At 45.1% G+C, this 22102-nt stretch overlaps 1 protein-coding gene across 3 annotated transcripts; it reads left to right on the top strand.

Annotated features, from left to right (window-relative positions):
• Positions 1-13133: 13133 nt before the first annotated feature.
• On the top strand, positions 13134-18311 carry KCNJ15 (potassium inwardly rectifying channel subfamily J member 15). Of its 3 annotated transcripts, none has more exons than XM_077790906.1 (2): positions 13134-13256; positions 17165-18311. In XM_077790906.1, the coding sequence occupies exons 1-2, from the start codon at positions 13135-13137 to the stop codon at positions 18309-18311; spliced, it is 1269 nt and encodes a 422-aa protein (XP_077647032.1). In that variant the 5' UTR covers position 13134. The 3 variants fall into 3 exon arrangements, with proteins under 3 accessions (XP_077647032.1, XP_031362214.2, XP_077647033.1); XM_031506354.2 differs by having other exon boundaries at positions 13134-13277; XM_077790907.1 differs by lacking the exon at positions 13134-13256 and adding an exon at positions 16686-16816.
• The last annotated feature ends 3791 nt before the right edge of the window (positions 18312-22102 follow it).

The raw sequence follows: 22102 nt of genomic DNA, 5'->3' as shown, positions 1-22102 counted from the left end.
ACTGTTCCCAGCTTAGTATTTTTAGATTAAAACTCTTTTTTTCCCTAAAAATGAAATTATTATAAGAAAATTAATTGTTGTAAGGGAGTCTGTTGGGGTTCCTGGTCCTTGAAGTACTTTCCTACTCTGTTCTGTTGTTGCAGTCTAAAAAATCCACAAAAGATATCCAAAGAAACTCCAAACCATCAAAAAAAACCCCCCCAGAAAACCAAAAAAGGCAATGAACCATAAATATATCATTTTGAAATAGAAATGGATACAATTTAACTATATTTTTGAACAAAAATTACAAAACTTAGGATTTACTTCTTATCTTGTCAGAATAAAATGTTCAAACCTGTGACTTGATCATGACTCAAAATAATACTTATTGGCAATAAATCTCTCTACCCTTTTTTAAGGTCTCAGCCTGGGAACATAAAATCTTATTTTAAAAAAATTTCTTTGATTTTTTTTTTGTGCAGAAATGCAAGAAGACACATTTCAGTGGGGCAACCCCAGTGATTTATCCTCCTGCTGTAGCTCAGTGTGGGGTCCTGCCTTTGCAGGGGTATTTTTGGTTGATAAACAGTGAAAATGCTTGAGAGGAAACCATGTCTTTAAATGCTTCAATGCTTTACAATCACAAGAAATGCAGAGAAATACAAGAAATTTGTTCATCACCCAAGACATCTCATAAATACTAAAAATACCTTAGCAGTCAGTAACAACCTTTCTGTCCTCACAAGAAACTATGATTTAAGCACTTTTCTATATCAGCTGAAATATTTAGAGTGAAATTTGCAAAAAAAGCAGGAAGAATGACCAGATCCTCATTCCCCAGCCTCAAAATGAAACAGTGGACAAGAATTTGCATAGTTGAGTTTGTAAAACTCCAGTTACTTAACAGAAATTAATGGAAATTGTTCCTGATCTTCAGCTTTGCTCAGCTTGAGGCACCACAATACTAATATATATTACTATTATAAAACAAGTAATATATTATTATATTATATATTATTGTTATATATTTTGCCACCAAATAATTCTGGTTCAGCTTTTTTGCTCTTTATCAATTGATCACTGGCTCCCATCTTGCTAAGAAATGGCAGGTGACCCTGGTGAAAAGGAGAGGAGGATTTGAAATCCCACCACAAAAAGGGGAACCTTTGAAAGAAGCAGCAGTGAGAGAGGTGTAGGATGTGGGTTGTTCATATTTTCACAGAATTCCCAGAATCACTGGGTTGGAAGAGACTTCCAAGATCATTGAGTCTAACCCAGCCCCAGCACCTCAGCCCAGCCCTGGCACCCAGTGCCACATCCAGGTTTTGTTAAACCCACCCAGGGGTGGTGACTCCACCACCTCCCCGGGCAGCCACTCCAGAACTTTATCACCATTTCTGTAAAAACTTTTCCCTATTGTCCAACCTGTATTTCCCTGGGTGCAGCTCGAGGATGTGACCTCTGGCTCTGTCAGTGCTGCCTGGAGAGAGACCAAACCCACCTTAGGATTTTGGAATTGCACAGATAAAAACATTGAGCATGCTGGTGCCAGGGGCTGGACACGAGCCCAGGGGTGCCCAGGGGGGCAAGAGGCCACTGGCAGCTGGGCTGGATGAGGAATTGTGTGTCCAGCAGGAGCAGGGCAGGGATTGTCCCTCTGGGCTGGCTCGGAGAGGCCCCTCCAGGGCTGTGCCCAGTTCTGGTCCTGCAGGAGAGACCTGGAGGGGCTGGAGCGTGTCCAGGGCAGGGAACGGAGCTGGGAAGGGGCTGGAGAGTTCCTGAGGGAGCTGGGAAGGGGCTGGAGAATTCCTGAGGGAGCTGGGAAGGGAATGGAGAGTTCCTGAGGGAGCTGGGAAGGGGCTGAGCCTGGAGCAAAGGAGGCTCAGGGGGACCTTGTGGCTCTCACAGCTCCTGCCAGGAGGGGACAGCCGGGGGGTCGGGCTCTGCTGCCGTGTCCCAAGGGAAAGGAGGAGAGGAAATGGCCTCAAATGGCACCAGGGGAGACTCAGGTTGGAGATTGGGAAAGAAAATTTCCCTGGTAGAGTGGTCAGGCCTTGGGATGAGCTGCCCAGGGAGGTTTGGAGTCACTGGAATTGTCCCAGAGGAGTCTGGATGTGCCCTTGGGGACAGGGTTTGGGGTGATGCTGCTGCTGCTGGGGTGGCACTGGATGATGCTGAAGGGCTCTTCCATCCCTGATGATTCTGGGATTCTGTGATCATGGACGAGGGAGCCTTTTAAACCTTCAGGCTTGATGAATCCATATTTTGGTGAGGGTGGTTGTGACACTTTCTGTGTTGGCAGGGATAACCAAGCTGACCTGTGACAGGGAATGCCACAGGCAAGAACCTTTGAAACAGAGCAGACATATCCTACACCTTATTTTAAACTCCTAGATGGGTTGTTTTTATTTAAGAAACTTGTTTGTAATCTTCAGTGCATAATTTGCATTTTTTACAACAACTAAACCGTGTGTGTGATGGACAGGGTGTGTGATCTCACCTGGGATCCCACACAGCACAGCACTTCCCATGGGATTTCACCTGAAAGGCTTCAGCAGTACAACTCAGACTGACCTGTATTTATTTAGGATATTCCAACTTCAAATGCACACCTGTACCAGGTAATTAACATGTGCAATTCTCATCCTTCCAGGAGGAGGGGGGTACCTCCACCTGCACTGCAACAGTTGATTTTCATGGAATAAATAAACTTGGCAGCTTTCAAAAGCTCCGGCCTTGCTATAGAAGTGCAAGGAAAAGACAAATTCAGCTGTCTAAAAGTTCAGCATCTGGTCTCAGGTAATGGACACATCCATCCCTCAAGGTATCCCAGGTTTTTATCCTGGAAAAATGAGTGATTCCAAGGAAATAAATCACTTATTATCCATGCTGATGCTGAACGTAGCCTACAGTCAGAACAAATTATTTCTCACAGCACAGCAGGTCCTCAACACACTTTGTAGTCAGATGAACAAAGAGGAAAACTTTGGATCTGCTGTAAATTATTTCAGATCTAACAGTGAAGGACACACAGGAGGGACTTTGCAGGTGAACACAATGATGGGGAGAAGCTTGTGGAAGTTGTATCTCACACAGGTGGATTTTCAGGATGTGGGAATTTTATTTATGTCACATGGGAAGCTATTGTGGAATGGGAGAAGTCTAAACCAGGAAAGGAGAAAAAAAACCCAAAAACCCAGGGATTGATTTGAGGACAAAGAGGAATGAGATGCCAACAAAGCAGAGCTATGAGGGTCATGGCAGCAGCTGTGGAAAGGTTTGACTGTGACCTTTAAGGTATAAAGAAGTGAAAGGTGTGTTTGAATTAATGAAGAAGAAATTAAAATGGTCAAAATAGCAGAAAATAAATTAGATTTTTGTTTTATCCCAGAATTTTTGAGTGGGTCAGATGAGAAGGACTGTGAGCAGGACTGTTGGGAAATGTTAATAGACTGAAAATCTGGATTGGAAGAAAAGCTGGATTTTGAAGATGCTGTGACACCAAGCTGCCTGCAGACCAGAAGTCTGAGCTGTGCAGAAAATGGAGCAAGAGAACAGTTTTCAGGAAGAGTTTTTACTTTGGGAAAGGCTGGGTTTAACAGGGAATTGAGAAGTTTTCTGCTTTGCCACTGAGCTGCCACCTGGCAGGTGGAATGAGTCCCTGGACTTTCAGCAGTGCCATGACCTTAATCCCTTCTGAAATCCGCTGCAATTGGAGATATTCACTGCCCTGCTCAGCTGCTTTTTGCAACCACTTATCTTCAGCACTCACCTACAAAATATTAATATGTTCAAACAGCACTAAAATAGAATATAAACAGCACTAAAATAACACAGAAAGGTCTACCAGTTATACATTTCCCATCAAGTGTGTTTTCCAATGAAAATGGAGGCTTTATTAAATATTACAGGAAAATTACAGAGGGTTAGAGATCAAAAAGGTTGATTTTTCCACTGGAAGAATGATCTCTTGTGGGAGATGCAGTTGATTTCCTCATTCCCCAGTTATTCTTTGTGCCTAGACTGAATTTCCATTGATGCATCGAGCCTTATTACGAGGCGACAGAAAATAATTGGGGAACGGTGGTATTTTTTTGTTCTCATAAATCAGGCAGCTTGGAAAACATCAAAGTGCCTCCTGAAACCCACGGCAATCTGTAAAACTCACAGAAAAACAAGGTAGAGGAGCTGCTGAGCGTTGTAAAAATAAGTTTGCGGTGTCCTGAGCGCAGTCGGAAAAAATTCTCGTCGGAGCAGGAACAATGTTCTATTCAGCCTGATGACTCCAGTGATCAAAGCTGGACCTTCCCAACTGGAAAAGATTGCAGGAGCTTTGGAGATGACATGGGATCAGAAAGGAGCAGCCATAAAGATAAGGGATGTGTAAATAAATGAGGAAATCAGGCTCCTTTGAGGGTGAGGAAACGCAGGGGCTTTGAAAAGCAGCGTGAGATTTTTCTCTTGTTTGGGCACATTATCACTGTTTTTATGGAGGTTCCTAAGAAACTGTGAGGAAAAGAACAAGGAGGAGGGAATTGCAGTTGTGTTCCCAGATCCCAATAACCAGGACAGGCTGTGTCCCTCCAAGTGTCACTTGTCACCAAACCAACCCATGTGGTCCTTACAGTTGGCTGAGACTTTTCAAGCAGAAGCCTTATGGGCTGAAAATGCAGGTTTAGATGGAAAAAAAAAAAACAACCCACAATTTTGAACAGTAAAAAAATTGTGTTTTGGCTTTGTGGAAGCAAGGTGTCACAATCTGTCGCTCCAAGGAATGTTTTGTTCCTCACCTGATTTAAATGAGGCACACACACACACGTCTGTGCAAATCTCAAAAGGAAAGGCTTAGCTTTGGTTTGGACAAACAGGCAGAATGACCTTGTTATGTTTTGTTGTTTTGTTGTTTTGTTGGTTTTTTTTTTTTTTTTTTTGACAGAAAAATGGAAACTTTTTTTTTTTCTTATATTTTTCCTTTTTTTAAAATTTTGTTTTGATATTTCTGGTTTGGCGAAAAAATCCAAAAACATCGATGTGCACCAGTACTTTCATGCTATTTCCTCCCTTTCTGAAGCCACAGTCTCTGCAGCTGACTGAGGGGTCTGTGTCATGGAAATTGGCAGGGATCAAGCAATTTGGGAAAGCCATGAGGAAAATAAAGATTCTTTTCCCTCTGATTCCTTGGGAGTTTATCTGGAGGACACAACAGAGCAGGGCTGTGTAACCTCCCAGTCAAGAAACTCAGGAAACAGCTTCTTCTTTAAAAAAATACCAATTTTAATTCCAATTTTTACAGATACATGAGTGACAATAAGCTTCTGTGCAATGTTAGCATGTTGCTGATGGAAAGGATAAATAATTAACCTGGCCAATTTTAATTTCCATCACCTAAGAGTGAAGGGATACAAACCAGCCCACATCTTTAAATCCGTGGGCTAATTTCAGCTTGGCTTGGCAGGTGAACAGAGGCTTCAGAAATTATGTTCCAACAAGCTCCAGGAAAACAGGGAGCTCTGTAAGTCAGAGAGGATTTATTAATGCCTTTCCTGAGAAGAGGAAATCAAGGGGGACCAGGCTTAATCAGGCATCAGAGAATCCCCATGGAGGCCAGGGAAATGGAAAAGGCTTTGGATGGAGCTCGTGTGTTGTTACAGCCCTTGGTCCACCAGCTTTGCCCAAGTTCAAATCCAAGCTGGACAAGATTTGGAGCAACCTGGAGTAGTGGAAGGTGTCCTTGCCATGATCTTTAAGGTCTCTTCCCACCCAAATCATTCTGGGATTCCATGAATTTGCTGGTAGCCCAAAATACCCCATTAAAGGACACAACTGAAGCCATTTCCACTCTAAACTCCCCAATGTTTCTCACCATTAATCTTTGATTTTCTCTCAGCCCTCACCTAAAATACCAAAACATTCAGGTGTGTGAAGTACTCCATATGAACAGAATGGAGTTTTACCAACCAGCAGCTACTTTTGCTTTGCATTTATTAATTTTTATATCTCCTTGGCACTCCACAATTCCTGCTGAGTGCCAAGCAAGCACAGGGGCTCAGAACCTCATAAACCTTAGGAAGAAAGCATTCCCACAGAGAACACTGAGGTTCTTTCCTATTTCTGCTTTGAAAACACAGGTATAACTAAATTCTCCCTTCTCCTCCACGTGGTTCCCCTGCTAAAATGTGCAGGAGTGGAAAAAAGAGCATTTTTCCACTCATTGCAAGGAGAGTAGGGAAGCTTGGCACACGAGTGAGCTATGTACTGGAATTTGGGTGGGTCTAGGAAAAAACACAGACTTCAGTGGAAAACATATATGGGTGTGTGTGTATGTGTGAGCAAAAGCCTTTTAAACCTTAAATTAACCACATCCATGGATTGGTCAGGAGGAAAATTAAATTAAAAAAAAAAAAAAAAAAGAGAAAGCTGCTCTGAAACAAAACTTTTGGGCTGCACTGAGGGTAAGTAACCCTACACCAATGGGGAAGTGTCACTGATATCTTTAATTCTCGCCTGACCACCTCAGGGAAGCAGGTGAAAGGCCCTGGTTTGTACATCAGCCCAGAATTTTGGTGGTTTAGTGACCCCCATGACCACTTCTGGCCCCTCTGGGTGCTGGTGAGGGGCAGCAGGGTTGGGACAGGAGTGGGACAGGGATGGGGACAGGGTGTGTGAGCCCCAGGGTGAGCCCAGCACAGCTTTGGGAGATGTTTTTTGCAAAGGACTTGGCTCTGAGAGCACAGCCCCAGGTGGTTCCTGGTCCCTGTGGATGTGTCCAAGGCTGGGCATTTGAGGAAATTATTTTGTTCCAAGATCTAGAGATATTATTCAATGAAATAATGGCCCAAAGGGGATGTGTGTGGAAGAAGATGGATCCACAAGTGACTTTAGATAGGGCAGAATGTCCCACATCAGTGTTTTAGGTTTGCAACTGCTTGTGCTTTATAGAATTGGGAATCACAGAATCACAGAATCTTCTGGGTCCCACAAGGTCCCACAAGGACATCAAACCCAATTTTTAAGGTAATGGCCTCCAACCTTGGTGTTTTTAGCACCAGACACCAACCAGCTGAGCTCACATACCATGGAATGATATTTTAATTAAAAAGTACTTTAATAAATACTTCTAAAATATAAAGAATAATATTTAATAAATACTTTAAAATTTTAATAAAAATATTTCAGTAAAGTATTTTAATAAATCACTGACTTCTATGTAAGCGCACATAAATGTTTGCCTGTGCAATATCCCATCCTGAATCTATTGGATGCTACAGAATTTTTCTTTCCAGAATTTAAAAATTATAAGTTTTGTTTAGGTGAAGTAGCTTCCAAACATTTGTTTGAGATGAAGCAGAGCTTTTTCTCCATTTATCAGACCTTGACAATCCAGGGAAATGGGTACTTTATGCAATTTGAAATCTTTGTAGTGCAGAGAAAATGGGGTAAGAATGAACATTTTTGAAGATGTGCCCCTCAAAGAGAATATTGTCCACAATTGCTGTAACTCACTGTAAAGCAATTAATTATCAAAAAATAAGTCAGTTACATGTGCCAGTAACATCATCTGTGCTTTGCCTAGGAGAGAAAGGTGTCCAATTTTTACATCCAATGTAAAAATCATTTAGGATTGGGGGAGAGAAGTGGGTACTTTGTCCCACGGGCTGCATTTTGTCAGCATGAGAGAAGAGTCTCTTTTTGAAAACATTTTCCACGATGTGAACTTGTTCACACAGGCAGGGCTATTCTTCATAACCAAATAACTTCCTGAGAAAATCAGCTTGCAACAAGTTTTAAGATGAAACCCTGACAAACCCATCCTTCTTTCTTGGAAACGTGTTTTGTACGATGGCAAACATCCCTGCAAATTCACTGCTGTGTCCTGGCCATGCAGAGATGACAAAAATTTGGATTATTTAGCAGGCTACTCTGTATTTATCACTGCTCTGCCTACATAAGGCAGCACAGATCAGCTACAACAAACAGGTTTAAAGGTTCCAGGATTTTTTTTTATAGGAAAAACTTTACTCCAGTAACAGCATCCACCTGCCTGCTGGGTGAAGGTGTGCTGTTTCCCCAGTTAGATTTGATTTTGGTCCACATTAGGAATAGATGAAAAAAAAGGTTACTAGTATACAGACCTTTAAATAAAATGATTTTTTTTTTCCCTTACCAGCTTCATGGCCTTTTGCACCCTACCATTACTTTCAATACTATTAAGGTTTTTAGATATTTAAAAGGCACAGGAATTAATTTTTTTTTTTTGGTGGAAAACTCTTCTAATAGCCTGACATTTCAGTGTTGAGATTTAGTGGCTGCACAGAGAACGGAAAATGATGAGCAGGTTTATCTCTGCAGAGACTGTGTGCATAATATTTGTGGGCTACTCACAGGGTATGAAAGCAATTCTTAATGAGCTCGTGGCATGGGCTAAAGGAGAGCTGTGATTTACTGGAAATGTGGTTGGTGGGGAGAAAGCAGAGCAAAAACTCTGCCCCAGCAGCCTGCAGGGAGCCTCACCCCCATGGCCACACCTCCACCCAGCTCTGAGAGCGCCCTGGTGCTCGGTGACTAATTAAAAACAAACCCCAACTTGACTGGGACATACAGCAACCAGCTGGCACCACACACTGTAATTAAAAAGAGAGCTGCTGAGCCCCAGGATGGGTTCCTTTCCTGGTAGGGGTGGGATACAGGTAGGAGATGATGCTCTTGGGCTGCTGCAACCCGGGGTCTGATGGTGGGTTTGGGGCGCCAGGGGACCTGGCGTGAAAAAATAAAGAGGGGAAAAACCCATTGTAAATTGTCTGCTCTGCCTGGTCTGAAATGCCCCACTGCTGCTTGATAAATGTCTTCCCTGCCTCAGCTGAGAGTCAGGGAGAAGCACAGCCCTGGGGAAGGCAGCCTGCAGCTGTTTTATCCAAATTTTTGAACGACCAGCAAAGCGCTAACTTTTCTCCCTGCCATGGCTTGGCACGCTGCTCTTCATTTTCAGCCACCTGCTGACAACTGAAATTAAAAATCCAGAGGAAGTGTCTGTTTTTGGGTTTGTTTGCTTGCTTGTTTTTAAACAAACCCAGATTTTTATTAGGCCAAGAAATGAATTTGGAGGGAAAAGGCAAGCAAAGAAGAAAAGAAAGCAGAGCAGTTTTCTGTTCCACTAACCCCTCTTCAGCTTTGAAACAGATGCAGCAAATTTCAAACCAGCTGCAGACTGGCAAATCAGTTGCTCTGAGTTTGACTTTATTATTGTTATTGCTATTATTCAAAGTGATGAAGTGATGGGTGAGTACTGGGAGGTTTAAAACAAGGTGCTGTCCTTTATCTCCTGTGAAGGAAGGAAAGCAAGCACACAGCCAGCCTGTGGTGAGCAGGGAATGACAGTCCCAGCAAGCTTATCATGGAATCATGGAATGGTTTGGGTTGGAAGGGACCTTAAAACCATCTCATCCCACCCCCTGACATGGCAGGGACACCTCCCACTGTCCCAGGCTGCTCCAGCCCCAGTGTCCAGCCTGGCCTTGGGCACTGCCAGGGATCCAGGGGCAGCCCCAGCTGCTCTGGGCACTCCCCACCTGTCCAAGAACAATTCTTTCCTCACATCTAACCCTGCCCTCCTTCAGCTTGAGGCCATTCCCCCTTTCCTGTCCTTGTGAAAAGTCCCTCTCCAGCCCCCTTTAGCAACTGGAAGGCTCCTATGGAGTTTTCCTTGCAGCACTCCAGTCCAATCCCTTTGTTCTCCTGCTGACCTGGGAGGGAATTCCCTTCCCCTTGAACTTTGTCCAACATAACTTCAGCAGTAAATGGCTTTAGACTAATTATTATTTTCTATCTGCCTATTGAAGCTGCCACGCTGTGACCAGAATACTGAGAGGAAACACGGACACCCCTGATTTGGGTACAAAACCATGAAACTCTTGGCACATAAATTCATACAGGAGGATTTCAGCCAGGTAATTTATACCAGGCAGTATCCAAAGAGGCAGAAATCAAGGCAAAACATGCTTTTGGGGCAAATAACTCACCCACCTTGAGCCCAGCTCTGGAATCAGACAAAAAAAGGCAGCACCAGCCTCTCTGGGTGCCTTTTCCCTGGGAGCTGTGCTCCAGAGAGGTGGCCTGTCCCCACTCTGGGATGGGGAAGGCAGCAGGAGCTGTGTGAAAACACTCTCCCAGCAGCCAGAGCAGCCCGTTCCCAAAAAAAGGAATTAAGTACTTAGGAAGGACTTAGCTAGGCCTGAGTTGACTGAGTGAAAAAGGATTCTGCAGAAAATCCCTGCCCAGCTCCTGTTTCGTGCTGGAATGTGTACAGGTGTCTCCATCCCTGACCCTCACCCTGCTGGATGCCCAGGAGCTCTGAGTTCAGGCATGCAACAAAGCACCTCATGGATTAATTGATCTTCTGTTCAAGCAGGAAGAGCCAAAAAATGAGGCATTCCTTGGCTTGTCTTCAATCTTCTCCCAGCACATCCCCTGCTCTCCTTCTCCACCTCCCTCCTGCTCCCCAAACCGTGCGGCTGCTGCCACTTGGGTTCCCAAATCTGATCCTTGGAGGTGAAGCTGAGACTCCTCCTTGAGTCTGAGGCTTTGTTCCCACATTTGTGACTGATGAGGAGCTGGGAAGATGGGGAGAGGACACCTTGCACTAAATGAAGCTTTGCAAAGTTTGAAACCACAGAAAACAGAGTTGTTACTGCCTGTGGCAGGGGGCTGGAATGAGATGACTTTTAAGGTCCCTTCCAACCAAACCCTTCTGGAGGTGATTCCATGACTCTCTGATGTGATGGAGAGGTTAGGAAGAGGTGGTGTGAACCTACAGGGAGACTTTTGCTGAGCATAAAGCATGATGCAGTCTGCTACACACTTCTCTTGAGGTGGGGTAAGCACTCTTGGTTTGGAGCTTTTGATTCAGGGAGTGGAAAGGGGAGAGGAATGGGGTACAAAACAAAATGAGGGAAAGCAGGATAGTGAGGTACCCCTTGGGGTAAAGAGAAATACCTCCAGGGAGGAAGAATCACTGGATTTAGTTGTTGGAAGTCCCCAAGGTTATCTTGGAAGGGAAGAGTGAAGAAATAGTGGCTGTGACTGCAAAACAGGGCAACAGTTGGCATTGATCTGTCTGAAAGTTTAGTCCTGGCTTTGTAGTGGCTGCTAAGCTCAACTGGGATAGGACACCAGTCCTGCTCTGCCCCAGCTTAGCTCCTTCTCTGTGCTGAGATGTTGGATGTTCCCACAGCAGCTGGAGATGGAACTCAAAGTGGAAGTGCAGGGTGAGAGCTCGATAAGCAAAATGCAACAGTAAATGTCCCTTTCAGCCTTGCAGAACAGCCCTGGCACCCAACTTCCCAGAAACAGAGAGGGCAAGATCCCAGGAGTCTGTTCAGACTTGTCTGTGTGGAAAGAGCCAGCGATGGTTTGCACAGCAAGAATGAGGAAAGGGTTTGTGGGTGGGAAGAGCATCACAGCACGGGCAGGTTCTAAATGTTTAGCTGTGTTCTCCCAGTGTTTGAAAAGATTTTGGAGCAACAATGTGCCAGCCAGGGAGGCATTCTAAAGTGTTTTGTACTGCGCTGCTGATGAAAAGCCATCCATAAAAAAAAAAAATTTAAAAGCATGACAGGTTTCTGGGGAACCTTTCTGTTTTTGGTTGGTTTTTTTTTTTTTTTTTTTTTTTTTTTTTTTTTTTTTTTTTTCTCCCAGCTGTGCATAAGCCATATTGCTGAGCACAAAAAGGGGAGTTTCATGATGTGGAGAGAGTATTAATTTCTGCCTGAAAGAACACTTTTGTGTACTTGAAGGATGTGCATGCCCAGGCCCCTGCTCATCCCCAGAGCCCAGAGGCTGGAGGGCAGGATTTTGGGAGGGTGGATGCTCACTTGCAGTGTGTTAACTGCTCACACCCTTGCAGGATGTGTTTTTTCTCCCCTAGGAGGCTTTGGGAATCACTGGGAGCTTCTCCATTAATTGAATAAGCTTTGAGTCATCTTTTGTCTCCATTTTGCCTTTTTGGTTGTTTTTCTATTTCTTTGCATCAGTGTCGTTCAAAGGCTCCTCTGTGTAAATCCATAATTACTGCAAAGCCTTGCACCCTGTCCTGGGGAACAACAACATTCCTGGACAAATCTCCCTCAGAAACAACACACATGAGACTTCTCCAGCTTTCATTCATCTTCCATGCCCAGCAGGTAGAGACAGGTGGATTTGGGTTTTTGCTTCCTTACCACTGCTCTGTGAATGGTTTTTGCCCTGGCCCTGCTGTGAGGGATGTAAAAACCATCTCTGGCTTTACCAGTGCTCCCCTCAGCCCTCCCTGTGCTGTCCCACGATGTAACTCTGCTTCCACCTGCTCCTGGCACCCAAACTGGGGAGAGTGACCACTCCCAAACTGGGAAGAGTGACCACTGCCAGGGCTGCTCTGTGTGATGGGTGGCTCTAAGGTGGCAGCTGAAGGCACAAATTTGGGAGCTGTTTTTGACTTGAGGGTGTATTTACGGTTCTCATGCCTCAGTCTTTTTGTGATAAAAGCCAAAAATGTGTGAGTTCAGCTTTTCAAGCTTGCCTGTCACCACTCCCTAGTGAGTGAAGGGCTCCTTTTGGAGCCCGGGGTAGCAGTGTCCAGCTGTGTGGCTGTGCCGGAGGCAAAGCACCCTTTTCCAGCCTCTCCTTCCCTCCCTCCACTCCTAGGAATTCCACAGCTCAGCCACTGAGGAGGATTTTGCTGGTTGACAGTTGCACAGCATAACCTGGTGCACAGCCCAGAGGGAAGAGGATGTTCATGCTACGCAGAGCACTGAGAATTCAGGAGGCACTTTTGTAACCTACTGAACCACATCAGACCTAGGAAAGATCTGAAGATTATGCAGCCCTCCTCAGTGTTTTCTTTCCTCAACCCTGGCTTTTCTTTTTTTTTTTTTCCTTGCCAAGCCTGCTAATGGTTTTTTTGTGCTGCTTGAAAAAACAGCTCAAGTTCTGCCCCCGTATCGGAGTGGCAGCGAAGCATGCGTGAGGATTTGCTCCAGTGGCAAAGCCACATCTGACTGGGGGAAAAAAGCAAAAAAAAAAAGGAAAACAGCTGAGGCCCTTCGAAACAAGTCATGCTCCTGTAGGCTTTTAATCACTTGTGTCTGCCAAGAGAGATCTTGCACAAGCAAAGCTGGCTCCATGCAAGAGGAGCATTTTTGTGTGTGTGCAGGCTGGCCCTGGCTCCCTGCTAATGTGCTCCCTGGAAGCAGTGGCAATGTGCTGCTTCGATCCCTGGCTGCTGGAATTACCTTGATGGCAAGGTATTCATGCTTGCTGCTTTGGTATGTAGCTCTGTGTTTTATTGACTTCGTCTGCGCTGAACTTGGAGTCTCCTTTGGCTGCTCCAAAAGGGCTGGTGAAGAAAGGAGGTAATTTAGAGGGCATTAGAATGCTAGACAAACCTGAGACAATTTCATTTTCTTCCCTCTTGAGGTGTGTTGCCTTAACTCTGCTTCAGCTCAGTTTTATTTGCAGCTCCACTTTGATTTACAACAATTAAAAGTAAGTTATCAGTGTAAAATCAGGGAACAGACAAAAGTTGTTCTTTTAATTTAAAAATGTATATTACTCTTATTATTTAGGCTTTTTTGCTCATGTTAACTTACTGTGGTAGATGTGCTTTGGGATTTAGAGTGAGCATAAACCAAACAAACCAAAGCGTTTTGGCTGAGGTGCTGGGGTTGATTGTCAGGGCAGAGAGTGTGAGGTGCCTCTATAAGATGGGAAATAGCAATACAGGTGCTATAATGTGTTTTTTTACATGCACAGACATCCATAAATAATCCATTTTGGGATATTATAGTGGTCACTTCACTCAGGAAGAAGTGGGGAAGTGGAGGTAGGAGAGAATACTCATCTGAAGCCCTTTTTTTCTTTTTTCTACTGGTGGTTTCATCAGAGTTTCTTCCCCCAAGTGATTGCTGCTGTCTGCTGCCAGTGATAAGGGAGGGGAGCAGAGGCAGCGTGACAGATCCTCTCTTCCCATGTCACTGTGGCAGAGAAGGGAAGTATTTCTGCAAGGAAAGGAAACCAAGAGGAATTTCCCTGGGGAGGAAAAGAGCACTAGAGGAATTCAGGATCACACAGGAAAGAGTGATGTGAGAGAAAAAAAAAAAAAAAAAAAAAGGAAGCAAATCAACACAAAAAATACCCTGCCACCAAAAAAAGCACCAGGATTTGGCTGGGATCCATTTCAGGAAGTGGCTGTAAAGCTGAGTAACTTTGTCACAAATCAAGGGAGGACACAGAAGATGATGAGGGAGCTCTGAAAAAGCCTCTTTCACCTATGGCGGACTCCAAAATTTCCTGCCCTGCCACATGCGGGGATCAATATGACACATGGGACAGGGGAGATGGACAGTGAGGAACAGCCTTGGCTGTGAGCTGGAGCAGCCTGGAGTGTGCCAGACTTGTCCAGGGCTGCACCAAAGCTTCACTTCTCAGCTTAAAACCTGAAATGGCAAATTTTACAGCTGCCCCTCTCTCTCTTGGTGCAGCCCAGCGAAGAGACCATGCCTTGAAAACTCCTTGAAAATTCCCATCTTTTGGGGGCAATTCTTCTGCCGTGGCATTTTGGTGTCGTGTCCGTGGTGCTGTCCTTCAGCAGGTCTGGAAATGTGGGAGGCTGCTGGAGTTTCAGGATTCTGTTCATTTGGGGCTCTTGGACAGGGAACAACAAATTCCAGGGCAGAGCAGAGCAAGGGCAAGGACTCTTACCAGACCCCTGGGAGGCTGGGCAGGCCCTGGCATTGGTTTTCCAGGGAAGCTGTTGCCTGGATCCCTGGAAGTGTCCATGGACAGGTTGACCAGAGGCTCGGAGCAACCTGAGACAGTGGAATGTGTTTTTGCCCATGGCAGGGGTGGCACTGGATGGTTTTAACTTCCATTCCAACCCAAACTATTCCATGATTCTGTTGTTATTCCCAATGCATCTCACACACACCTGTCCCACACATCCCTCCCTGCTGCAGGATCTGGGGTCTCCTGGCTGTGGCAGAGCCATGGTGAGTGTGGAGAGCTGAGTGCCCTTGGGCCATCCCTGACCTTGGACAGGTCACTCTGACCTTCAGACACCCTGCAAGCCCCGTCCCTGCCCCTCCAGCCCAAACCCACCAGCTGCAGCTCTGAGGGAAGGTGGAGCCTTGGCTGTCCCCATCCCTGTCACCTCCAAGGCAGGAGGAGCTGTCAGCCCTGGGAATTGTTCTCAGGAGCTCCTGTCCAGGTGGGCTGAGCAGGGGGTGGGATGGGGATGTGCCTCCAACACTGGAGCAGAGATCCCAAATACTTCCAGAAACTCGTTCTGACAGTGTGCAAGTCTAAGGGGAAGGGAGAGGGAGAGGTGTGCCGATTTCAGGACAGACTTTAGGCACATTCTAAATCCATGTCCTGTGCAGGGAGAGGCTTGGTGTGGGGGAATGGAGCCTCTTCCCTAAGGAACGTGCACTTGCTGACAGCTCTCCCTTCAGATTTACCTCCCCCTGGCAGCAGTGCTGGGTTTGGGTTGGCCTGAAGAGCAGTTGCATGTACAGTCCTCCCCAGCCCCCACATTTCCTCCCGTTGTTCTTTTCCAGATCACTTGAAGGTTTTTTCCTGTTTATTATCCGGACATGCTGCGCACTGTGTGTTGATTTGACTGTCACATAAGGAATCTCCTACTGGGATCATGATGCACACCTTTCTTACATAAATATATATCTGTGGCAATGATTCAGAGCTGTGGAAGAGAAATGTTGGTGATTAAACCAAAACTGGAATGAGCTACAGTTGTTAATAAGGGCTAAGTTCAATTACCCTTTCCCAGAAAACCTGCAACAGTGTGATGAGTACAGTCACAAACAAGAATTCTCCTTAATTGACATAACAGGAAAGGTACTTCAGTGAGCAATTATGCTGATGTCCTGGGCTGGCACATGTGTGTCCCACAAATATATCTTGTACTTCCTGCAAAATTCTTTTAAGTAGCTATAAGGAAGACATTAATTTTTTTTTTTCCCCTTTTCTTTTTTTTTTTTTTTTTCCAGCAGTTGGCGAAAACTAATCACTGACTTGGAGGCTCTTTTTTGAGGAAAACAATGGGACAAAACAATGCCTTTTTGTGAGACCTGCCAAAGCACAAAGGATGCATGGGATGTTTTTTTTCTTTGTTGCTTTTGTCAGCAGGAAGTTTTGTTGTTGGGAACGACTATAACATGCACTGTCCTTGCTCTACGTAATCTGTCTGGTCCTGTGAGCCGGGTGCTGCTCCGTGCCTCCTCCAGCTGGCACGGGCAGGGCTCTGCCTCACCCCGGGGCTCTGCCCAGCCCTGGGTGCCCGCACTCTCCCTCTCCATCCAGGCTGGTGCCCAGTAAACAAATCCAGGAGTTGGGTCCTCCAATGATTGCTGGGGTCGCACAGGTCAGGGCCCACATTTAGAATGCTGACTTTGTGAATTACTTTCTTTTTTAAATTATTTTTCCCCCTCCTCAGACAGCTTAAAATGTGGGAGTGCTGTCCAGTGCAGACAGCTTCAGAGTGTTGCACCCAGGTGTAAATATTGCAGACCTCGCCTTTGATGTGCTCAGGTCTGCTTTGTTTCCCTCTAAGTTGGTTGTAGGTCCGTCACAAAGAGCCAGATCCGACTGAGTAAATCACTTGTGGAAGTTAATTGTTCCCAGTGAAAGCTGGTCTGGCTCATTCTGCCTCTGTCGCAGGAAGGGACAGAGGTGGTGAGCTGGATCTGCGTTCTGAACCCAGCGACTTTAATTCTGATCAGATGTCTCTCTTCAGGGCATTAAAGAAAACCTGCTCACTAATCAAAAAGAGCCTCTTCTCTAGAGAAACGTAAGGAAAAAAAAATATTTAATGCCTCTTACAGAAATAAAGTACTGATATAAAATTTCAGCTTTGACAAATTTCTTTTGCATGCTATCATAAAAGAAACCTACTTCTCTGTACTTGGCAGGCACCAGAATCAAAGAATGACTTTTTTTTTTTCCTGGAAAAAAAAAAAAAAAGAATATCAAATTATTTGTGATGTCAGATACTGTACGGTGGTAACTTTATATTCCAGCTGTTTTCATTCACTGCTGCTGTGTTTTGATGATGCTTGTGCTTCTCTCCATCAACATTTTCAAATACTCCTCAGAGTTGGCTCTGGCTTCTTTAAGCTTTCTTTTCTTCTCTCCCCAGGACTGAAGCAGTGAGGATGGAGCCCACGAAGATCAACATGTCCCGCGTGCCCCTGGTCAACGGCGGCATCGACAGCGCCATGCTCAAGGCGCACAAACCCCGCGTCATGTCCAAGAGCGGCCACAGCAACGTCAGGATAGACAAAGTGGATGGCATCTACCTGCTCTACCTGCAGGACCTGTGGACCACAGTCATAGACATGAAGTGGAGGTACAAACTCACCCTGTTTGCTGCTACTTTTGTCATGACCTGGTTCCTCTTTGGGGTGATCTACTACGCCATCGCCTTCCTTCACGGCGACTTGGAGATGAACAAGTTCTCCCCAAAGCGGGAGCCGTGCGTGAAGAATGTGGATTCCCTGACTGGGGCGTTCCTCTTCTCCCTGGAGTCCCAGACAACCATTGGCTATGGATTTCGTTTCATCACCGAGGAGTGTCCCCATGCCATTTTCTTGCTTGTGGCCCAGCTGGTCATCACCACCCTGATTGAGATCTTCATCACAGGTACCTTCCTGGCCAAGATCGCCAGGCCGAAAAAAAGGGCAGAGACGATTAAATTCAGCCACTGTGCTGTCATCACCAAACACAACGGGGAGCTTTGCCTGGTGATCAGAGTGGCAAACATGAGGAAGAGCCTCCTGATACAGTGTCAACTCTCTGGGAAACTTCTTCAGACCTACGAAACCAAAGAAGGGGAGAGGATTCTGCTGAACCAAGCCAGTGTAAAATTCAACGTTGACTCCTCTTCGGAGAGTCCATTTCTTATTTTGCCTTTAACCTTCTACCACATTTTGGATGAAAGCAGCCCTCTGAGAGACCTCACACCTCAAAACCTCAAGGAGAAGGACTTTGAGCTCGTGGTGCTCCTGAATGCCACGGTGGAGTCCACTAGTGCTGTCTGCCAGAGCAGGACTTCCTACGTCCCCGAGGAGATCCACTGGGGCTATGAGTTCGTGCCTGTGGTTTCCCTCTCTCCAAATGGAAAGTATGTGGCGGATTTCAGTCAGTTTGAGAAGATCAGGAGAAGCACAGATTCTACTTTTTACAGTATGGACTCTGAAAAGCAAAAGCTGGAGGAGAAATACAGGCAGGAGGACCAAAGAGAGAGGGAACTGAGAACGATGTTGTTACAGCAGAGTAATGTTTGATTGGATGGACAAACTATCCTGAATAATCCTTTTTCTGCAAACTGAAAAAGAACACACTTTCTGTGCTGTGTGTCTGCTGTGAAACCAGAAGTGAAGCCCTTTCCAGGATTGTTTCCTTTTCAGTCCTATTTCAGCAAACAGCTTTGGTGTACAGTAAATCGACCCCTTTGGCTGAGTTGTTAATCAAGTATTTTGTAACTAGGCAGGATTTCTTTGTTCCCGATCATGACTTAGCAAAATTGGGTTTGTGTTCAACCTCTGCCTGATGCCACCACTGAAAGCAGACACGCCACTTTCCGTTTGGAAAGTGAAACTGGACTCACTGTGCTGCTTCCCTCAAATATTTATTTGACGTGGTTTTACTGTGAACATGCAGGGACAGCACACAGCACTGCTAGAGGAAAATGTGCTCCTTTGAAATACGTATCTTTAAAATGTATATTCTCCTACCAGGGATCACCTGCCTGGGGATTCCTGGCACTGAAAGTAAGTTGATTGAAGAGACAGAAGGTTGGATGTGGGAAGAGCTTCAGGGAGGGGTTAAACTCCTTCTTAAATCTCGAAGGAATGTGACAGAGCAGTGCTGGGTGGTGGGGAGGGACACTCGCTCTCTGTCTCTGCTGCTTGTTCTGTGATGGTTTTAGGATCACTCACTTTTTTTAACCTTGCTAATGCCTGATTTATATCTGATAGCAAAAAGGGGAGATGAGGGCAAGACACACACAGGATCACAACAGTAATCAGCTAGGGTTATAGCTGGCTTTGAGACACCTGGTTTTTATCCAATGTAAATAGTTTGTAACAGCAGCATAACAATACAATTCTACAGATTGCTTGCTTTGCTCCGGACCGTATTTAATTTTGGTTAAAAGAAAGCTGTGTAATGTCTGTAGACAATATTTACTTTTTCTGGCAGCCATAAAGGACAAGCATTCCTTTCATCCAAATCAATTTTGGTCTACTAAAACCATTCCATTAATAAATGAATTTAATTTGAGCAGTTCCTGATCTCTTTGTGGCACGGGGAGAGGGTGAAATACCCCGGAGATGTTGAAAGAGCCGAGTGCTTGAAGGAGGCATTTGGCTCTGGCACAGAGCCCTGGGAATTCTGCAGGTCACTGCAGTGGCCAGAGGACAGGTGACAAACCAGGTAGCACTGGTGTCCACGTAGCATCTCTGGTACAGAGGCTTTTTTAATGGGAATTTGAAATTATTTCTGACTCATATCACTCTGGCAGCTCTCTGAGTTCTAGAGATTCTGCTCCTCTAAAGCTTTGCAAGGAAAAGCTGTTTTAAATGGGTCTGGCCAGAGAGCCACCAAGGCTGACAGTGATGAGAGGATGGGGGTTGGAACCAGATGATCTTTAAGGTCCTTTTCAACCCCGAGCCTTCTGTGATTCTGTGACTTCTGGCATCATTGCACTTATTTTTTTTTCACCAGTACTGTGCTGAGCTTCCTGGCACGGTGTGACCTGGTGGAATGCAGTGCTGCAGTCTGCCATACAATGTTCTATAAAGCAAATAAATCCAGCAAGCTGAGCACAGAGCTCAGCTCACCAGGCATGGATGTCAGGATGAAAGGAGCACACACTGCAGGGGCCTGTGGGGTGTCTGTGAGTGGGGCAGGATGGTGGTGGTGAGGAGGGGCATGAGGCACTTACAATTTCTCATTGATGTACATTTTTTAGCTCTCCTGTGGGGGAAAACATACATAGAATCATAGAATCATGGAATGGTTTGGATTGGAATTGATCATCTCCCACTGGACCAGGTTGCTCCAAGCCCCATCCAAGCTGGCCTTGGACTCATCCAGGGATCCAGGGGCAGCCACAGCTTCTCTGTGCAAGATCCAGGTGCTTGTTTGAAAAGATAAACTTCACTTAATCCACAGAGTTCCTCTACCCACTACAGAGTGAGCAAGCTCTCTCCACCCACTGTAGGCAGGGTCTGCCTGGCATTTGTGGAAAGAATTTCCAGGTTGTTTTATGCTGGGTGGTAGCAGAGGTTTGCAGCCCTATAGAGAGGATGTAAATGTTTAAATGATGGATTGTTCATTTCAAACTTTCTGCCACTTTTCCTGATTTCTTGTTTCATCACACACATAAATTGTGCGTGCTCCAAGAATTTTTGCAGTCACTTCATGGATCTGAGGTTTGTGTCCTACAACTTAAAGATACTTTGGGATGAAAGTGCACAGGTGTCTTAACTCTTCATTTGCCAAGCCCTAATACCCATGTTTTGATAACCAAATGAGCATCTCTATTATTTTTTTTATCCAGATAAGGACACAGATAATTCCTAAAATAATTGTCACAGCTGTGTATTGACTATAAAACAACTTCATCAATAGCAAATGAGCTGGTTCTTCTCCAGAAACATCTGATGGTGACCTGATCCCTTTGTACACCAATCCCAAAGCTCAGTCACTGTGTTCCAGTCATCAGATTATCTTGGAAGGAAAAAGCACCTTAAAGCAAAAGCTTTGGAAAAAAAAAAAAAAAATAACTACAAAAATTTTTTTCTCTGGGATTTTGACTCTATAAGGACAAGAGAGGAGAGAGGGAAGGGAAGGGAAGGGAAGGGAAGGGAAGGGAAGGGAAGGGAAGGGAAGGGAAGGGAAGGGAAGGGAAGGGAAGGGAAGGGAAGGGAGAAGGAAGAGCTGTTTCTTTATAGAAAAAAAGAATAAAGTTTCTCTACAACTCCTGACAGGAGGGGCAGTGACGGGGGGCTGGGCTCTGCTGATGTGTCCCAAGGGAAGGAATGAGAGGAAAAGACCTTAAACTCCTCCAGGGGAGGTTCAGACTGGATATTGAAAAAAAGTCAGAGAAACAGTGGTCAGACCTTGGCATGAACTCCCAGGGAGGTTTGGAGTCACTGTCTGTGGGAGTGCTCAGGAGGAGTCTGGATGTGGCCTTGGGGACAGGGTTTGGGGTGATGCTGGTGGGGCTGGGTGATGAGGGGACTGGATGATTTTAAGGTCTCTTCCAATGTTGTTAATTCTATGAAACCACTGGAAACCTTTTGCAAAATCAAGACTAATCTTCATTAGCCAGTGAGAGACTATGCATCAGTGTTATATACATACATAAAATTAACATTTATTGACTTCAGCTTGAGAAAGCAGCCTTGCTCTGGAATGAGCTGATGTTTTCCCTCCTGCTGTTGTGCAGGTGTAACATCCACTGCCCTTTTCAAGCCCAGCAGGGCAGCAGTGGGGAAGGATGATCAGCAGCAGTGGGAAAATGTCAGAACACATGGATCTGATAGGAGCCAGCAGCAAAGCACCACCTCTTGTTGCTTGTGGCAGCTCATCTCTGGGGACTTGCCTTGCCTGAGAAGGAATGGGATGGGGAGCCAAAAGCAAAACTTTGGTGAGCATCCCAAAGCTGCCTCACCCATGAGTAAGGAGTGTTGAATCTGAATTTAAAATCTCTGGGTCTAAAGAAAGCAGTGGAATCCCATTGCCCTGTGTGTGCAGAGCATGAATGTGTCTAAAAAGTAAAGCCTCCGTTCCAGACACTATTAAAAAGTCAGGCTTTTTAAAAAACCAGTCATTTGCTTTTTAAAAATTTACTGAGGAATATGACATACTTACGTTTCTTTTATTTATGAGCTATCAGTGAACAGAACATTTTTAGAGTAGCTTTATTGTTTGGACTTTACAGCCTACAAATGAATGAGAACTTACTTCACCTCATTGACTGTTTCTGAATTATTTGCTTTGGCTTTGGCTTCAATAATTCATTGTTCTCTTTTTCTTTTCTTTTCTTTTTTTTTTCTTTTTTTTTTTA

This window comes from Lonchura striata, chromosome 2 (genome assembly GCF_046129695.1).
Source record: "Lonchura striata isolate bLonStr1 chromosome 2, bLonStr1.mat, whole genome shotgun sequence".
Classification (NCBI taxonomy): Eukaryota; Metazoa; Chordata; class Aves; order Passeriformes; family Estrildidae; genus Lonchura; species Lonchura striata.
The sequence above is the reverse complement of the archived record's forward strand: the minus strand, read 5'-3'. Positions and strand labels throughout refer to the sequence as shown.

What these genes read in the sequence shown, in the direction of transcription:
- KCNJ15 (XM_031506354.2), top strand. Translation starts at nt 13,135, where the DNA reads ATGCAAGAGGAGCATTTTTGTGTGTGTGCAGGCTGGCCCTGGCTCCCT. An exon ending in TATTCATGCTTGCTGCTTTG is followed by an intron (nt 13,278 to 17,164) that starts GTATGTAGCTCT and finishes TTCTCTCCCCAG; the next exon opens with GACTGAAGCAGTGAGGATGG.